The sequence below is a fragment of the Mus pahari genome, chromosome 16, assembly GCF_900095145.1.
Source record: "Mus pahari chromosome 16, PAHARI_EIJ_v1.1, whole genome shotgun sequence".
NCBI classification, from domain to species: domain Eukaryota; kingdom Metazoa; phylum Chordata; class Mammalia; order Rodentia; family Muridae; genus Mus; species Mus pahari.
In genome coordinates, this window is record NC_034605.1 from 52,487,389 (window position 1) to 52,504,320 (window position 16,932).

At 38.8% G+C, this 16,932-nt stretch overlaps 1 protein-coding gene across 1 annotated transcript in view; it reads right to left on the reverse strand.

Annotated features, from left to right (window-relative positions):
* Cenpp (centromere protein P) overlaps positions 1-16,932 on the reverse strand; it is a 185,731-nt gene that overhangs the window by 161,708 nt on the left and 7,091 nt on the right. Inside the window, exons 4-5 of the mRNA XM_021216036.1 lie at positions 10,150-10,238; positions 1,784-1,880 (exon numbers count right to left, since the gene is read on the reverse strand). Of these exons, the coding sequence (XP_021071695.1) occupies positions 1,784-1,880; positions 10,150-10,238 (186 nt within the window). The remainder of the gene's footprint in view (positions 1-1,783; positions 1,881-10,149; positions 10,239-16,932) is intronic.

Genomic DNA, 16,932 nt, shown 5'->3' on the forward strand with positions numbered 1-16,932 from the left:
AAAAAAAAAAAAAAAAGAAATCTACTCTAAAAATTTATATAGACTATCCAAAGACCCCATATAAACAAACAAAAAATGTTGAAAAAGAACCAAGAAAGGTGACTCATACCTATTAACTTCAAGACTTTTTATAAAAATACAATAAAACAAATAATAATATTGCCATATTTACATACTTATAAGTGATATAAAATTAGAGTGCCCAGAAAGAAATATATTAAAGAAATAGAACAAAATCATAAGAATTACTTGAGGGACTGCAGTATGGAAACTTCCACACTTCATTCTGTTAGTTTTATTCTGGAGAAAGCCTGATGTCTGACAGATTTTATTAACTCAACCAAGTAGAATGCATTTAATAATAATAAACAAAGAATTGAACCCAAATACAAGAGGCTCAGTAACCGTCTTTAAAATAATAATAGCTATAGGTTACTGAAGGACTAGACTCTTGAAATGTGATTCATGCTGATTCACGCAGAACAGGTTTTCGTGTGGGCTCATAGCTGTTAATAACAATGCCACGGAAATAAGTAGGATGGGAGGGATTAGAACACAGACAAACAGCTTTTGCTTATGCCCCTAAACATTTTTTTTAAAGCAATCTTTAAAGCATTTCCATTAGACTTAAAACCATTACTTCATAAAAATCATGCTTCAATATTTATACTCAAGATGTACAATAATCCAGCAGTTCAAAACAGTTCAGCACAGAAGTTATAAGCAACCCCAAAAATTCTACCAGAGAACTTCCACAGCTGATAAACAACTTCAACAAAATGGCTGGATATAAAAATAAATCAAGCAAATAAATCAGTGCCTTCCTTTATAAAAATGATAAACAGGCTGAGAAAGAAAATAGGGAAACAACACCCTTCACAATAGTCACAAATAATATAAAATATCTTGGGGTAACTCTAACAAGTAAAAGATGTGTATGACAAGAACCTCAAGTCTCTCAAGAAATCGAAGAACAACTTAGATTATATTGTTTTATAACAATATATAAATAGGGTTGTTGAGACACAGTCAACATTCTACATAGTCTTGGCCATCTTGGAACTCACTATGGAGACCAAACTGGTCTCCAACTCATGCAGATCTGCCTGTTTCTGCCTTATGAGTGTGGGGATCAAAGGTGTACACTACCACACCAGGTACTATATATTCTTTATAAATATACATATTTATTCATGTAATTTATGCATTCCTAAAAGGTGGAATTTTCAAAAACAGAATTTACAAGTAAGTCAGACTATAATGAAGAGTCAAAATAAAATTCTATATCAGTTATTTATATATTTATACAGAAGTTTCTCATCCATTTATTCCAAGTGATTGCTAATTTATGAGATCAGTGGCAATATTCTTTTTTTTTTTTTTTTTTTGTTTTTCGAGACAGGGTTTCTCTATATAGCCCTGGCTGTCCTGGAACTCACTTTATAGACCAGGCTGGCCTCGAACTCAGAAATCCGCCTGCCTCTGCCTCCCGAGTGCTGGAATTAAAGGCGTGCGCTACCATGCCCGGCTGGCAATATTCTTTATTCTTTGAAATTTAAAGCAAAAATTTGGTACATGGCTTTAATCTCAGCACCCGAGAGGCAGAGCAGGTGGATCCCTACGAGTTTGAAGCCAGCCTGGTCTGCATAGTTCCAGAATAGTCAGAGCTACATGGTGAGACACTGTCCAGAAAAAAGAAAAGAAAAAAGAGAGCTCTGACTCACCACAATCAATACCAGCTCATTTTTTGTATATATTTATATTCAAAGACTTCAGACTTTACCTTGAAATGCTTAAATGTGTTCTCACGATATTCACACCACTCCACAAAAAAATGCAGACTTCGGAAAAACATGAGCAAATCTCTTTTTTCTTCTGCTCTGTTAAGAGTAATATGCTATGATTAATAAGTAGCATGAAATTACAGGCTTACTTTACATTTATTTCTTATTTTCTTTCTATTCACATGTGTTTTCCTAAATGTTGAACCCTGTACTTGAATGTTTTTCTGTGACAGCTAATACTAATTGCCAGAGCTATTTTAGCCTGGAATGCCCTATTCAAATATTTGAACCAATTCAACTTTCAACCACTCAAATGTCACATCCTCTAGGAAATCCTATTTGATGAATGCTAAATAATGGGGGTTTTTTTTTTTTACATGAATTTTCTATCTTATACAAGTTCTTGAGTGAGAACCCTAGGTACCAGCAAGCCGGGGCTGGATAGCTGGATACTGGAAAGGCCAACCACATCGTTAGAGGGTGGGAGAGCAGGGCTAGCAAGAATGGACATACATACATATATATACACACACATATATGTATATACACACACATATATATATACAAATATACACAGATATGTATATTTGTATATGATACAGTGTATGTATTTATAGTCCCAAAGTTCATCAATTAGCATGTTTATGATTTTACTCCCTCACTTGTAAAGCTTTACGTATGATCCCTTAAAACAGTGGATCAGGAGTATCAATTACACTGTCCCTGAAAGACACCTCTCTGCTAAGGGAACAGTGGAGACCAATGGCCAGAATTAAAATTAGCCTCTCCAAAGCACACTGGGAACTAGGTAAGCTGGCAGTATCTACAAAAAATTTTTTTGAGGAATTTTTAGCACTGAGGAGTATTTAGCATTAGAATATAAGCAGCATCAGGCCAACACACAACATTTCCCCTTTTTTGCCTAGTTAAAAAGGCTCTTTTATAGTAATAAGCAACATATAGTAGGAACTATTATGAAACAATTATGATGTAAGATGTGGGCACTACAAGCAAATCCTGGGAACTAGTGCTTGACGGTACTCAAATGATGCCATGTGAACCTTCTCCCCAATTTAACTGGTCAATAAAGGACTAGAGCCTGTGATTGAGCACTGGAGCGAGAAAGGTGGGACTGGAGGTTCGAGAAGGGGTTGCAGGTAGAGGAAGGGAGGGAGGGAGAAAGGGGGAGAGGGAAGGAGGAAGAAAGGGGGAGAGGGAGAGAGAAAGAGACAGAGAGGAGGAGAAAGCCACTGGCCAGGAAAAACAACAGTAACAAGGGGCTTTATTGAAGTAGAAACTTAAGGGTTCTTTGGAAAGTCTGTTGGATGGTGTTTTGCTGGGGCGAACACTTGAAGGAACAGTTCATTAAAGTGGACATAGGTAAGCCGGGCGTGGTGGCGCACGCCTTTAGTCCCATCACTCAGAGGAGGCAGAGGCAGGCAGATTTCTGAGTTCGAGGCCAGCCTGGTCTACAGAGTAAGTTCCAGGACAGCCAGGGCTATACAGAGAAACCCTGTCTTGAAGAAGAAAAAAAAAGTGGACACAGGTGTGAAAGGCTAAGGCAGCCTGATAAAGTAATGTTTCACTGAAGTAGACACAGGAGAGAGGATGTTCTGCTAAAGCAAGCACATGAAAGGACATGTGATAAGGATTCTTTACTAACAACATGCATGTACATGTTGTTGGGTTGCATTTGTTGGGACTCCACAGAGAGAAACACACCAAAAAACTCCTGGTGGTGTGCTGCAGTTTTTTGCTGCTTTGGAGGACTCAGGCTGATTGGCAGAGCGATGTCAACTGAGACAGATGCATGTGCTGAGGCAAGACATGTGGAGGACATTTTTTGTTTGGAGGGTATGGGACAGTGATGGGAGCTAAGCTTCACTTGCTTATAGAGCTAGCTGTGCAGTGCTTGTGGGTATCCAGTCTTTGCTGATCTTTGTTTCCCTGAGAGAGGCACAGCCAAGAACTTCCGGCATTCTTCCTGGTCCCTCCAGCAGACTTGAGCTGAGGCTGAGGCCTGGCTGTCTCTCTGCTAGGTCGTGTCACCATTGTTGCTATCCAGAATCCACCAAGTGGATAGAGCTGCTGCTGCTAACCTGAGAACTGAACTGCCAACAACACAGATGGGAATTGCTCCAAATAATCTTTCTAAACAGGTCCACCCCCCACACCTCCCATATCCTTTCTTTCTCACTACCTATGATAGGTAGTGGGCTAAATGGGAGGTTAAAGTGTTTAAGAACCATCTTTAAAAATAAGGTTTGAAAAAATTAAAGATATACTCTATAGCTGGGGAAAAAGTTATTATAGCACAATCTAGGCATATGGTTTATAAATAAAATATTTGGATTGTATGTCTTTTTATAAAGGCTTAATTAGGATTGAAAATTTTCTACTACAGAAAAACTGCTTTTCTGCATGCACATCAAGTAATAAAAAGAATGTTCTTGGAGAGCCCGGAGTGGTGGCGCACACCTTTAATCCCAGCACTCGGGAGGCAGAGGCAGGCGGATTTCTGAGTTCGAGGCCAGCCTGGTCTACAGAGTGAGTTCCAGGACAGACAAGGCTACACAGAGAAAACCTGTCTCAAAAAAAAAAAAAAAAAAAAAAAAAAATCCAAGTAGGGAGGAGGGTGGATCTAAGAGGAGTGGTGGGGAGAGAATGAATACTGTTAAAATGCATTGAATGACATTTTCAAAGAGAAGATAAAAAATGAAAAAAATTCTATTTTCTAAAGATGGCAAAATCAGAAATGGCAAATGTCCTGGACTGTTCCAGATAAAAGGACGTTAGAGACATGACAAGTAAACATCTGACCTTAGATTGTATCATAGATCTCAGAGAAAAGAAGAAAATGAAATCAAGTACAAAAACTGGACCATAGATGGCATGCTAGAAAACTAATCACTCCACTATACTTTCAGAAGGTAAAATGCACACTTTAAAACGCAGAGCTCTGGTATTACTCAGCATTTCCTTAGTAGATAAGGCCTGGGATCATTTCCTACCATTGCAAAAAGCAACCAAATAAGCAAGCAAAAACAAAAATAAAAAACCCTATAGTGCTTAAAGAGTATTGGGGTACCACAGCTAGGATACTGAACATGTGGTTTATATTCCAAAACAGTTCCATCAGAAACTGTAAAGAGACAATCTTCTACTGGAAATAAAACAGTGTTCTCTTATGTTATTTAAATGATGTACAATTAAAATAACCAGGTGTGGTGACACAGACTTTCAATCCCAGCACTCCTAAGGCAAAGGCAGGCAGATCTCTGTGAGTTCAAGGCTTGCCTAGCCTGTAAAAGGAGTATCAGGCCACCCAGGCTAGATTTTTCTAAACAAAGAAGAGGACAGGACAGGACAGGACAGGACAGGACAGGACAGGACAGGACAGGACAGGAGAGGAGAGGAGAGGAGAGGAGAGGAGAGGAGAGGAAAGAAGTTATAATGTTATCTAGTGGAAATTTCAATGTATGCATGCCACTATGTTTGTGTGAAAACTATAACATAAAGAGAGAAAATAGAAGATCCATGATTAATGGGGATTACAGACTATACTTGCAATAGCAAAGTACATACACACACACAATATTTATATAAATTATATAATTATATATATTTGTCAGTGTGTGTGACTTTGCCATTGCCATTCAGTCAAGTTCAGTTCTTGGCACAGCAGCTGCTATCTATGGGAACCTGGGCAGAGACAAAAAAAACAAACCAACAAACAAAAAAACGAAAAAACGAACCTTTGTACTCCCAGCTTCCGCCATCTGTGTGCTCTGATGGCTGATATCGCTTCTGATCACAGAGGTGTAGCTAGAAGACAGGGAGCCTGCGCTTTGTTCTCCTAGAGTTGGCATTACAGGCAGTTATGAGATGCCAACATGGTGCTAAACTGAACAGTAAGTGCTCTGTGCCCTTGAACCAACCCTCTAGCCCAGAGAAAGTCATTTTCTCCAGAGATGTGGCCCTGGTAGGTTGTGCATGCCCAGTGAACAGCACCACACCCATGTACGTAATGGGAAGCACAGATCACTCAGGGGCAAAAAGAAGACATAAATTGTAAGGTGATGTTTTGGGTGTTGGGCCCAAGAGATGAAGGAACAGAAGGGAGGAGTGGATATCATCTAAGAATAAAGAAAAAGGGGGCTGGAGAGATTGCTCAGTGGTTAAGAGCACTGACTGCTCTTCCAGAGTTCAAATCCCAGCATCCACATGGTGGCTTACAACCATCTGTAATGAGATTTGGTGTGTCTGAAGACAGCTACAATGCACTTACATACATTAAATAAATAAAATCTTTACAAAAAAAAACATTAAAAAGAAAGAATAAAGAAAAAATGCATAAAATACAACTTCAAATGTCTACACAGACTAGTCTTATAAATATGTTAATAAGTAAAAGAAGCAAGATGATAAGAGTATAAATGACAAAGCTACATTTCCATGAAGTTCAAAGACATACAAAAAAGAAAGAAAGAAAAGAAGAAAGTTGCAAACTTGGCAAAACATACCTATGGCGTTAGGCCTCAGAACACTGATTCAGCGTGATTTGCAGGAAGAGTGACAAGAGAGCTCTGACTGCCTGTGAGGACTGTTCCATAGGTATACTCTGCCACTTCCAGCAGTTTACTAACTAGGTCTCCTAAGAATTGTTTTCTCTTATGAACGTTTATGATGTCTCAATAAATAGGTGTTTTTCAATGGCAAAATATCAGTCCAATCAACTAAGTCTATAAAAACATGATGCTTTTTTTTTTTTTTAATTGAAAACCTACTATGTCATAGGTTTGGGTACAAGCACTAAAGACCTTGTCCTCAGGGAAGGGTGGACACATTTTATACAAAATACATATAAACCCTAGATATACTAAGAGAAAAAATAAGTAAAGCAGCACAGAAAAGACTGGAGAGGTAGCACGGGGTCTAGAGGATCCAGGCTCAGTTTCTAGCACCACATGGCAGTTCATAATTGTCTGTAACTCCACTTCAAGGGGATTTAGCACCCTCTTTTGACCTTCATAGTGACCAGGCACCCCATGGTACAAATACCTTGTATTAGCTTTCAAACCCAGAATGGCTGAGGTGCCTATTTAACATATCAAGGTGGACACTAGCTGCCAGGTTCTTCTACATCCCTCAGTCCCTCCCTGTTATGCTTACTGCTGGCATATCCTGCCCCTAACCTAAACTTCTCCAGTCCAGGTACTGGGCTGCGCTTCCCTCCTTGCAGTTGCCCCTCTATATAATCCAACCATTTTGGTTACCTGGTCTGTCTGTCTACCTCATGATTTAGAAACAATTTCTAAGTCGATACTTAGAAGACAACCAAAGGAAATTTAAAATGTTGAGCTTGTGATTATATTAGTAGTACTTTACCAGAGCTAGATTAATGGCTTATCAGAACTCCATTGATTAATGTCAAAATTCTGAGCTTTTGAAGTCTTGGTATAACAAAAGCATAGAGAGAGGGAAAGAAGTCTGGAACATTTTTTTATTCCTATATACTTTAAATCACTTCCTTAGACCTTGTAGTTACATACCTTAAAACACTTTCTTACATCCTCATAATTTACCTAAGCTTTCATATCCTCAGATCCTTTACCTACATGCAGGAAAAACACTCATACATATAAAACAAAATTTTAAAAGAAGCATACAGGCAGATTTCTGAGTTCAAGACCAGCCTGGTCTTCAGAGTGAGTTTTAGGATAGCCAGGGCTACAGAGTTTAGAAACCCTGTCTCAAAAAACTCCCACCCCACAAAAAGAAGCATACATAGAAGAATGGGAGAGGCCTAATAGATCCTGTAAAAGCCAGGATTAAGGTTTTAGTGCCACACACAACAGTGGATAAGATCACAGACCTGTGTGAGGTGAGGCAGGGGCGCCCCTCCCAGGTGCATGTGTCTAAGGCTACCACCGCAATGGAAGGCACACTATAAAACCTGACTCTTCAGGGCAAAAAATGAACAGAAGCTGTAAGCCTGTACCACACGTGGCTTTAAAAACTCTGTGAGAAAGGAAAAAAAGCTGAGGCCAGGACAAAAGGACCTTTAAGAAGAGAAAACATAAAAACTAGCCCCTGAGCTCTGGTATAGCCCCATATAGCATGACCTGTTCAAAAACAAAAAGAAAATTTGACAGGTACTGTTAAGAAAATAAAAAGACAAACTACATGCCTTGGAAAATGCACATATGAGGAACTTGTTTTCAAAACAAAGATTTTCAAAGGAATGGAGAGAAAATAATGAAGTTATATAATGTGAAAAAAACAGAATGAAACTTTGAAGAGGACAACTGGACAGCAACATGTAAAGACACACAGCCAACAATCAGGGACATGAAACAAATATACTCCAGTGGAGCTTAAAAACAGAAAAGAAAGAAAAACGAGTAAATGTTGAACCAGGCATGGTGGCATACACCTTTAATCTCAGCACTTGGGAGGGTCAAGAAGAACATAAATTCCATACCAGCTTGGGCTAGTGAGAACCTGTCTCAAAAAAAAAAAAAGGAAAGAATCCACTTCACAAATCAGGAAGAAATAAGCAAGTATTGAAGAGAATGTGGGCAACTAGAAGTCTTACATGTTGCTGGTGGAAATACAATGCAGTAATCACTTGGGAAAGTAGCTTCACAGTGTCTTCTAAAGTTAAACACACCCTTGCCATACAACCCAGTACTATTTCTAGGTACAGAGCCTATGGCAGAAGTCAGCCAACCCTTTCACAAAGGGCCTAATAGGAAATGTGTTAGGATTGGAGGCTATATGATTTTTATCTTAATTACTCTATACCATGTCAGTATTCCATGAGGTCAATTATAGACAGTATGTAAAAGAATGGGCATGGATATGTTTCAATGAGCTATTTCTTTTAAACACTTATTAGGTATAGTTTGCCCAGCTCTGAGAAAATGAACCATACATATAAAAGCACTGAACCAGAAAGACTTGCTATGGTGGAATTCCAGAAAGAACTATTACTAACATAGACATGCAAAAAGGGATCAGCTGCTGCTGGAGTATAGGCATGTAGCCTCAAAATCCTGCCAGAATCAGAGACTTTAAGTAACTGAAGGTGAGACAGCAAAGCAATGAAAGAAAAAACATTCATGGTTATCAAAAGAGAAGAAGGTCAACCATCTGAGAGAGGCCCAAGATCACTTCTGATGCTAAGACAAAGAATAATTGCTTCTGAAGAAGAGCAATAGTGAAAACCCTCTGGTTCCATGGAAGGATAATGCCTTCGCTGGGCCTGCGACCCTACACAATACTGATCAGTGGTGCAATGTGTCTACAAGATAAGGCAAGATGGTCAGAATTTTAGGGCAGCCTGTGTAATGGAGAGTGAGACACCCCCACACACCCTATAATACACAGAAAAATAATAATCCTGAAGCAGAGATGCCTCAGCAGTAAACAGGAAGGACTTGAGAGGCCCTACATGTGGTTCTAGGCACCCAAGCCTGGGCCTCTAACTCCAGCTCCAGGGCATCTGATGCTACCGCCCTTCTGAACTCATGTGAACACACATGCATGTAACGAAAAAGGTATCTTTAAAATAGTAATAATAATAATCCCAAATACACTTCAACTGTTTATTAACACCGAGTTAGTCCACCACATTAACAACATGATAAAAGGTTGGCACAAGTCACTCAATATTTGCTTCAGCTTGCTTTCCCACAGGCAATGCTTACCATCCAACCAAAATTTATGAGACAAAAATTCAAGAAAAATTAGCCCATTATAAACTAATCAGCATACCTGAACTCAAAAATGGCTCAGAGATTGGTATTTGTTAAATATGAGCTCTAATATATCTATGGCTTGGCATGTATTCCCAGCTACTAAAGGGGCTAAGGTAGAAGAGTCAGACAGAGACCCAGTCTCAAAACCAAACTTAGGACTAATGTATGAAAAGCTCCAGTTAAAAGGTGATCAGCATACACATACAGTGACATTTTCCGACCTCCAAAGGCATTGTACACACATTGTTTATAAACTGATATCCAGGGAAAACACCTATACACAAAATTTTTAAAAAGAAAAACTATTTAACATGTATTTAGAAACAGAAAAAAATTTTAAAGAAAAATTTAAAACCTATGGAGAAAAAAAAAAATCAGAAAGCAATAGATTTGTAAGTCAGGAGCTGGAGAGCTGGCTCAGTGGTTAGAGCACTAGCTGTTCTCTCAGAGGACCCAGGTCTAGTTCCCAGCACCCACATGGCAGCTCACAGCTGTCCACATCCAGTTTCAGGGCATCTGACACGCTCATGCAGACACAAATGCAGGCAAATCTTCAATGCACAAAAATAAATTATTTTTTAAAAAATTATAAAACAGCTCACCTAGATGCAAATTCACTTAATTCTGAATATTCTGTGGGCTCCATTATTATGCTGAGGTCAGTTATAATAGAAGATTTCTTCTCTTTAGTCTAAAATAAAGATAAAAAGTTTATGTACAAGAGCAGATTATCTTTAAGACAAGAATATTTGAAAATATGTAAATCAAAAATTGAAAGGAAATTATAAGTTATTGGCTATTTGACAAGTAAATTAAATGATATATATTCAGTACTTACTAAAACCTAATATGATTTCCAAATTCATTACTTAAATTGAATATCGACAACATAAATATTAGAAGAAATGAAATGTTATAAACTTTCAACCAAACAAACAATAGGGAAATAACTAGTAAATATAATTACATAAAAATTCAAATTATCTGTAGGGTGGTTACGGTACATGCCGTGGCTGTCTTAGAACTCACCAGCCTGGCCTCAAACTCACAAAGATCCACCTGTCTCTGCTTTCCAGAGCTGGGATTAAAGGAGTGCATAAGCATGCTTAGTGATATTCCAGAGACATTCTTACAACTCAAATTTTAAAGACAACATAATTAAAAATTGGACAAAGGACTTGAATAGAAATTTCTCCAAAGCAATATACAAATAGTAATTTATTGATACATAATATATTGTTATCATTGTCCTTTAAACATATATACATATACAAACATGCATACACACATATTACAATATGGATTCTTGTCAACTTTAGCTATGCTGCCAACTTTGAAATAAGGTATCTCAGCTTGGCACTATACAGAAATTAATAGTCATATTGGTCTGGAAATGTTCAATTTAATTTTTCCTATTTGTTAATTGCCCTGGGGTTAATACACTGTATTAAACATGTAAGTTCTTACCTATGTGAGTCTCATCAGACTCACAGAGGAAATGATGGACACACCATCACTACCTAGTAGTTCCATTTGACCTAGTAACTGCTCTCCTAGTCATACAGCCAAACAAACTCACATATCCACTGAAAACGTTCCCACGAGTGTTTATACAGCATTAGTCAGAACATCCAAAAGAGAAAACAACTTCCCAACTGCAGAAGTGGACGAAAAGCAGTACATCTGCATATGGGATATTACTTCTGCCCCACCAAAGTATTAACACATGGTATAACAAAATGAGCCTTGAAAACATGATAAATAAAAAAGACAGACACAAGAAACCAAATGTTATGTGATTCCATTTCCATGAAATATTCAAAGTAGGAAATAAATAAAAAGCAGATTAATGCTTCCTTAGGGCAGAAAAAAAGAGAAAAAAAATAAAAGGTTTATCTCAATGAAGCTTCACTGTGTGCCCTTGCAGAGAACCTCCATTCAGTTCTTTGCATCCTCATGGTGAATCATGACCTCTTTCATGCCAACTCCATGGGATCCAATGTTGCCTCCTGGATGCCATGAGCACCAAGCACAGACATGGCATACATACACATAAAGTAAAATAAGTAAGTAAATAAATACAATCTTTAAAAAGAAAACATAGAAAGGCTAGGGGAAAACAAAACTCTCTCCCTCCCTCCCTGCACATGTGCGTGCTTACTGCGTGTTAGATTTTGGTCTTTCATCCATCAACACAAGCAGGTCAGTTTGGGATTCAGTGCCCTGACCTGCACATCTCTTACAAAGTTGTAGTTTCTGCTTAGCCAGCATGAAGCTAACTTCATCCCTGCCCTGCCATTGGTCCTGTTAACCATGTCACTTCTGAACCGATAAATAAGGGAAATGGCCTTATAAACACCCCTACCTTAATGTCCTTGCAGTCTGATCAGGTCATTTTTTTCTATCATGTTCTTTTAATAGGAGGTCTCAGCGAATTTTTTGTAACTTAAGAACTAGGAATAGAAATCCCTAAGAAAGAAGCCTAGAGTCGGGTGTGGTAGCTCATAGCTGCAATGCCAGCATTCCTGAGTCCTGAAGCTGGAGGACTGGCACAAGTAAGTGACCAGCCTGGTATACATAGTGAGTTCTAAATGAGCCTAGGCTACAGTGTGAGAGACCTTGTCTCAACCTATTAGTTTATCACCAAAAATATTTAGAAAGATAATTTTAAGACAGGAGTCAGTTTCCCATAAGCAGCGAGGGGAAAAGTCTGTAGTTAAACTGCCAGGTGGTCAAATCAGCATGGGTAGGTACAGATAATTCAGTCAACAGGCAGCATGACACAAGACAAAGTTGGACCCAGCAACAAATACAGGGTGAGCAACTTGCAATGGTAGCCAAAGTTAGTGGCAGCCAGCAGATCCAAAAAGGTTGGCCGCTAATAAAGAAACTTAAACATGGTCAGAAATGGGCTTCAGCAAGCAATCACTACCATAACTGGGCAAAGAGCATGTGGTCATCATGCAGAGCCTGTTGGCTCCCCTTCTGCTTGGCCCAAGGATATACTTAGAGAATCAGCAGACTGCAACAAAATTATCTCAGTCTCTGTCCAGTTTCTGTCGTAAGCCCTAGAAGAAGCCACTAGACACACAGCTTGCACTTTCTGCCTTTCTTGAGGAGTTCTCTAACTTATGTAATGTCTCATTTTTCCTTAACAAATCTGCTTTGACTCTGCTTATTCCTCCTTTGTCTGCCACTTAATCTAACATTGACAAGAGCCTTAAGAACTTAAGACTCTCCCATCTGGGTCACACGGCAGACAAAACTCCATTGTTTTGTTTCTCTGCCTTGATTCTGGAATCGGTTTATTTCATGAGGCACTGCTGAGCATTTAAAAAGTAAGCACAGCTTCTAAATTTAAAAAAAAAGAAAAAGAAAAGAAGAAGACTTAAGACACTGTCTCAGGTTGACTTTTGGCCACTGTTGATTAGTAGTCGGTCACCTAAGTTCTTGGGTCAAGCCTTTCTGGGCTGAGAGATACCTTCTTTGCTTTCAAAAATCTGTACCAACATGAAAGACAACATATTAAGATTTCAATATGTGGGTTAAAATATTCAAATAAATGGGTTACTTTTAAAGCCTGTCATGATGAAATTATATTCTCTTCATTTAAAAAAGTACCTACTTTTAGTACTTTTGTTTCAAGGATAGAAGTTATATAAATACCCTTCAGCATCCTACAAACTCCCACCCATCTGACTTATCCTGCAAGGACTATGGAAAGCTGATATTGCGTGCACGCTTGTTCTGATGGTCTTAAAACAATTCACAAGCAGTCAACTGGAGGAAATTAATTCTATGTTCCAAACACCTCTGACAAGAGCTGCATCAACAGAAGAAATGACTCATACTCTCTACATAGATTTTCTCATCTTATGTTTCTAACATTCTACTAATAGAATTTAAGGGCACTGTGCCAGTTAGTTTTATGTCAACTTGACAAAAGCTAAAGTCATCCAATAGGAGGGAACTTCAATTAAGAGAATGCCTACATATGATCCAGCTGTAGGCAGCTTTCTTAATTAGTGATTTGTGGGGGAGGGCCCAGACTACTGTGGGCTATGCAACCCCTGGGGTAGTGGTCTTGGCTTCTGTAAGAAAGCAGAATGAGCAAGCCATGCCCAAGCCAGTAAGCAGTATCCTCCATGGCCTTTCAATCAGCTCCTACATCCAGGACCCTGCCCTGCCTGACTTCCTTCCATGATGAACAGTGATGTGTAAGTGTAAACCAAACTTTCCTCCCCCAACTTGTTTTTGTCATGGTGTTTTATCACAGCAATAGTAACCCTAACTAGGATCAGCATTTTGGTTTAAAATTGTACTAATATTTATTTTGGAAAAATAAGCATTTATAAAACTGAAGCATGTTATTTAAATCTTCTAATTTTCTGACAGTTAAATGTCTCCCTCTAGTGGAATGTTTGATTTTAGGGAAAGAATACCCAAAACTCTGTTATTTTTTGTTTTTTGTTTTTTTTTAAAGATTTATTTATTTACAATATGTAAGTACACTGTAGCTGTCTTCAGACACTCCAGAAGAGGGAGTCAGATCTCGTTATGGATGGTTGTGAGCCNCCATGTGGTTGCTGGGATTTGAACTCAAGACCTTTGGAAGAACAGTCAGTGCTCTTAACCGCTGAGCCATCTCACCAGCCCTCTCTGTTTTTTTGTTTGTTTGTTTGTTTGTTTTTTGTTTCTTGTTTGTTTGTTTTTTTCGAGACAGGGTTTCTCTGTATAGTCCTGGAACTCACTTTGTAGACCAGGCTGGCCTAGAACTCAGAAATCCACCTGCCTCTGCCTCCCAAGTACTGGGATTAAAGGCGTGCGCCACTACCGCCCGGCTTTTTCCTAGCAATCTTAAATGTAAAAACATATACAACAAGCAGGGTAATGACCACACACATCTTGAATCCCAGCCCTTGGGAGGCAGAGGCAGGCAGATTTCTGAGTTCGAGGACAGCCTGGTCTACAGAGTGAGTTTCAGGACAGCCACAGCTACTCAGAGAAAGCCTGTCTCAAACAAACAAAACCAAAAATAAACAAAACCGTTTGTTTTAGGTTTCTTTTCTGTTGCTGTGATAAACACCATTTTCAAAAGCAACTTGTAAGAGAAAAAATTTTTACAATTTCAGGTCACAGTTCATCATGCAGGAAGTGAGGGCAGGAACTTCCTGCAGAAACCATGGAGGAATGCTGCTTACTGGGTTGCTCACTGGCCCGTACTCAGCTGTTTTTCTTATATAGTTCAGGACCATCTGCCTAGGGATGGTGCCACCCACAGTGACATCCACATCAATCAAAACAATCCCCCACAGATATGCTCCCAGGCTAGTATGATCTCAAAATTCTCTCTCCCTTCCCCGTTGATTCTAGGTTGTGTTCAGTGGCCACTAAAAACTGACCAGCACAATGGTAAAGCCATTTCAGAAGATATCGAAGTCTACCAATCAAATTTATATGTGCATTTCCATTGACCTAGCAACTCTAATTTTTTAAAGATTTCTTTTAAGTATATGAGTGTTTTTCCTGCATGTATACCATGTGCATTCAGGCAGAAGAGGACATCAGTTCTTTGGAACTGTAGTTTCAGATAGTTGTGAGCTATCATGTGATGTCAGAAACTGATCCCAGTTCCTCCGTAAGAGTAACAAGTGCTCTAAACTGCTGAGGTATCTCTTCAGTTTCTCACCTAGTAATTGTATAAAAGACTTCTAGTACCTACACAATAAGTGTGGCAGCACATGACTGCATCCAAATACTTAAGAGACTGAAGAAGATGGAACATAAGTTTAAGGTCAAGTTGAACAAGGTTAATAGCAAGATTTTAGCCCTCTATACACAAACATACAAACTCCACTAAAGTAAAACAAAAACAAAAAACTTCATTTTATCAGAATTCTAAGTAACAAAAATTTAAAAAGGCCTTTGTCCCTCTTTTTCCAACCAATAACTATAACTATTCACAAGGACTATATAATTGATCCCTCAGGTTCTGTTAATCCCACAGCTATCTGCAATTCTTTCCAACATCTTACTTGACAGTGATTCTTTAAGAGTCATAAAATTTAAAAGGCTCAGAGAGACAATGAGTGCTCTCAACAGAACCAAGGGAAGCGCACTTTCTGCAGCACATTATTAGCAAAACCAGGCAGTCATCAAATGCCTGCATAATTTAAAAGTGAAAAACAATACGGTCTCTTTGGAGATTCATTTGCAGTATTCAGTCTTCCAAAGAATGTTAACAGTTCTTCTCATATTTTTCTGTATCCCTAAAGTACATTAATGCAGAATAACCTATGAGCTGTGCCTAACACTTTCTTGCTCTGAAATTCAGTGGCCTATGGTAACAAAAGTGAAGTTAAAATATTTTATTTGAATCTTAAGCAGTCCCACTAATAGGAACACAACTCATCTTTGGGCACAACACATCCTGAAAAGCACATCTCCACTCAACTCCTTGCTCAAATCAAATTCAGAGCAGTCTTATGTTCAACTGTATTTGTGGAGAAGCCTTCCTAGTACAAAAGCTCTTTTGAGCTTTTGTAATAACTATGAAATAACTATGTAATAACCATGAAATAACTATGAAAGACATAAACACCTATAAAGGTCCTAAGGCCAGGAGGATACTGGAGTCAATTCCCAGACTACAATTTTAGACTGTAGAAGTCTATGAAGAAACTGACCTGTCTTCAGTTCAAGTTGTCAGGGGTTATATAGCCTGTCCCCCAAAACAGATACCACCATGCAGGAAAACAGATAGTATAACACCATTCTGAGGTGAGGATCACACTCAAAACAAAGAAAATTCAGTTGCTCGGTCTATATATTTACAATGGGAAAAAGCTAAGAGTTCCTAGGTCAAAAGCATGGGGGCCTTAAAACAGACTGTCCAACCTGAATTCGGCTCATGCCCCAGTCCAATTAACAGCGATCTCCATGGTCATTTGTATTATCTCAGCGACCCTGTATAGCCCTACGGGTTGGTGCCCATTTAGGAACACCATAACTCACATACGATCACTCACCAATTATGCCTTGATACGTGCTAACTGTTGTGTGAGTGAACGGTCCCAGGAAGAAGCCACACCTCCAAGACAAAACCTTCTGCAAGACTAATTAACTGATTAAAGCATCAGTGATTATAGAGTTTGGAATCTTTCAAGTCCTGGGCCAAATTACAATTTGTCTTCGGCTATCTTTAGTTTCCCAAATTGCCATTCCTTGCCCTCTTCTATACTGAACCCAACATTATATGGCTTTTTTTATTATTATTATTATTATTTTCTTTATTTACATTTCAAATGCTATCCCGAAAGTTTCCTATACCCTCCCCCCACCTCTGCTCCCCTACCCACCCACTCCCACTACTTGGCCCAGGCCTT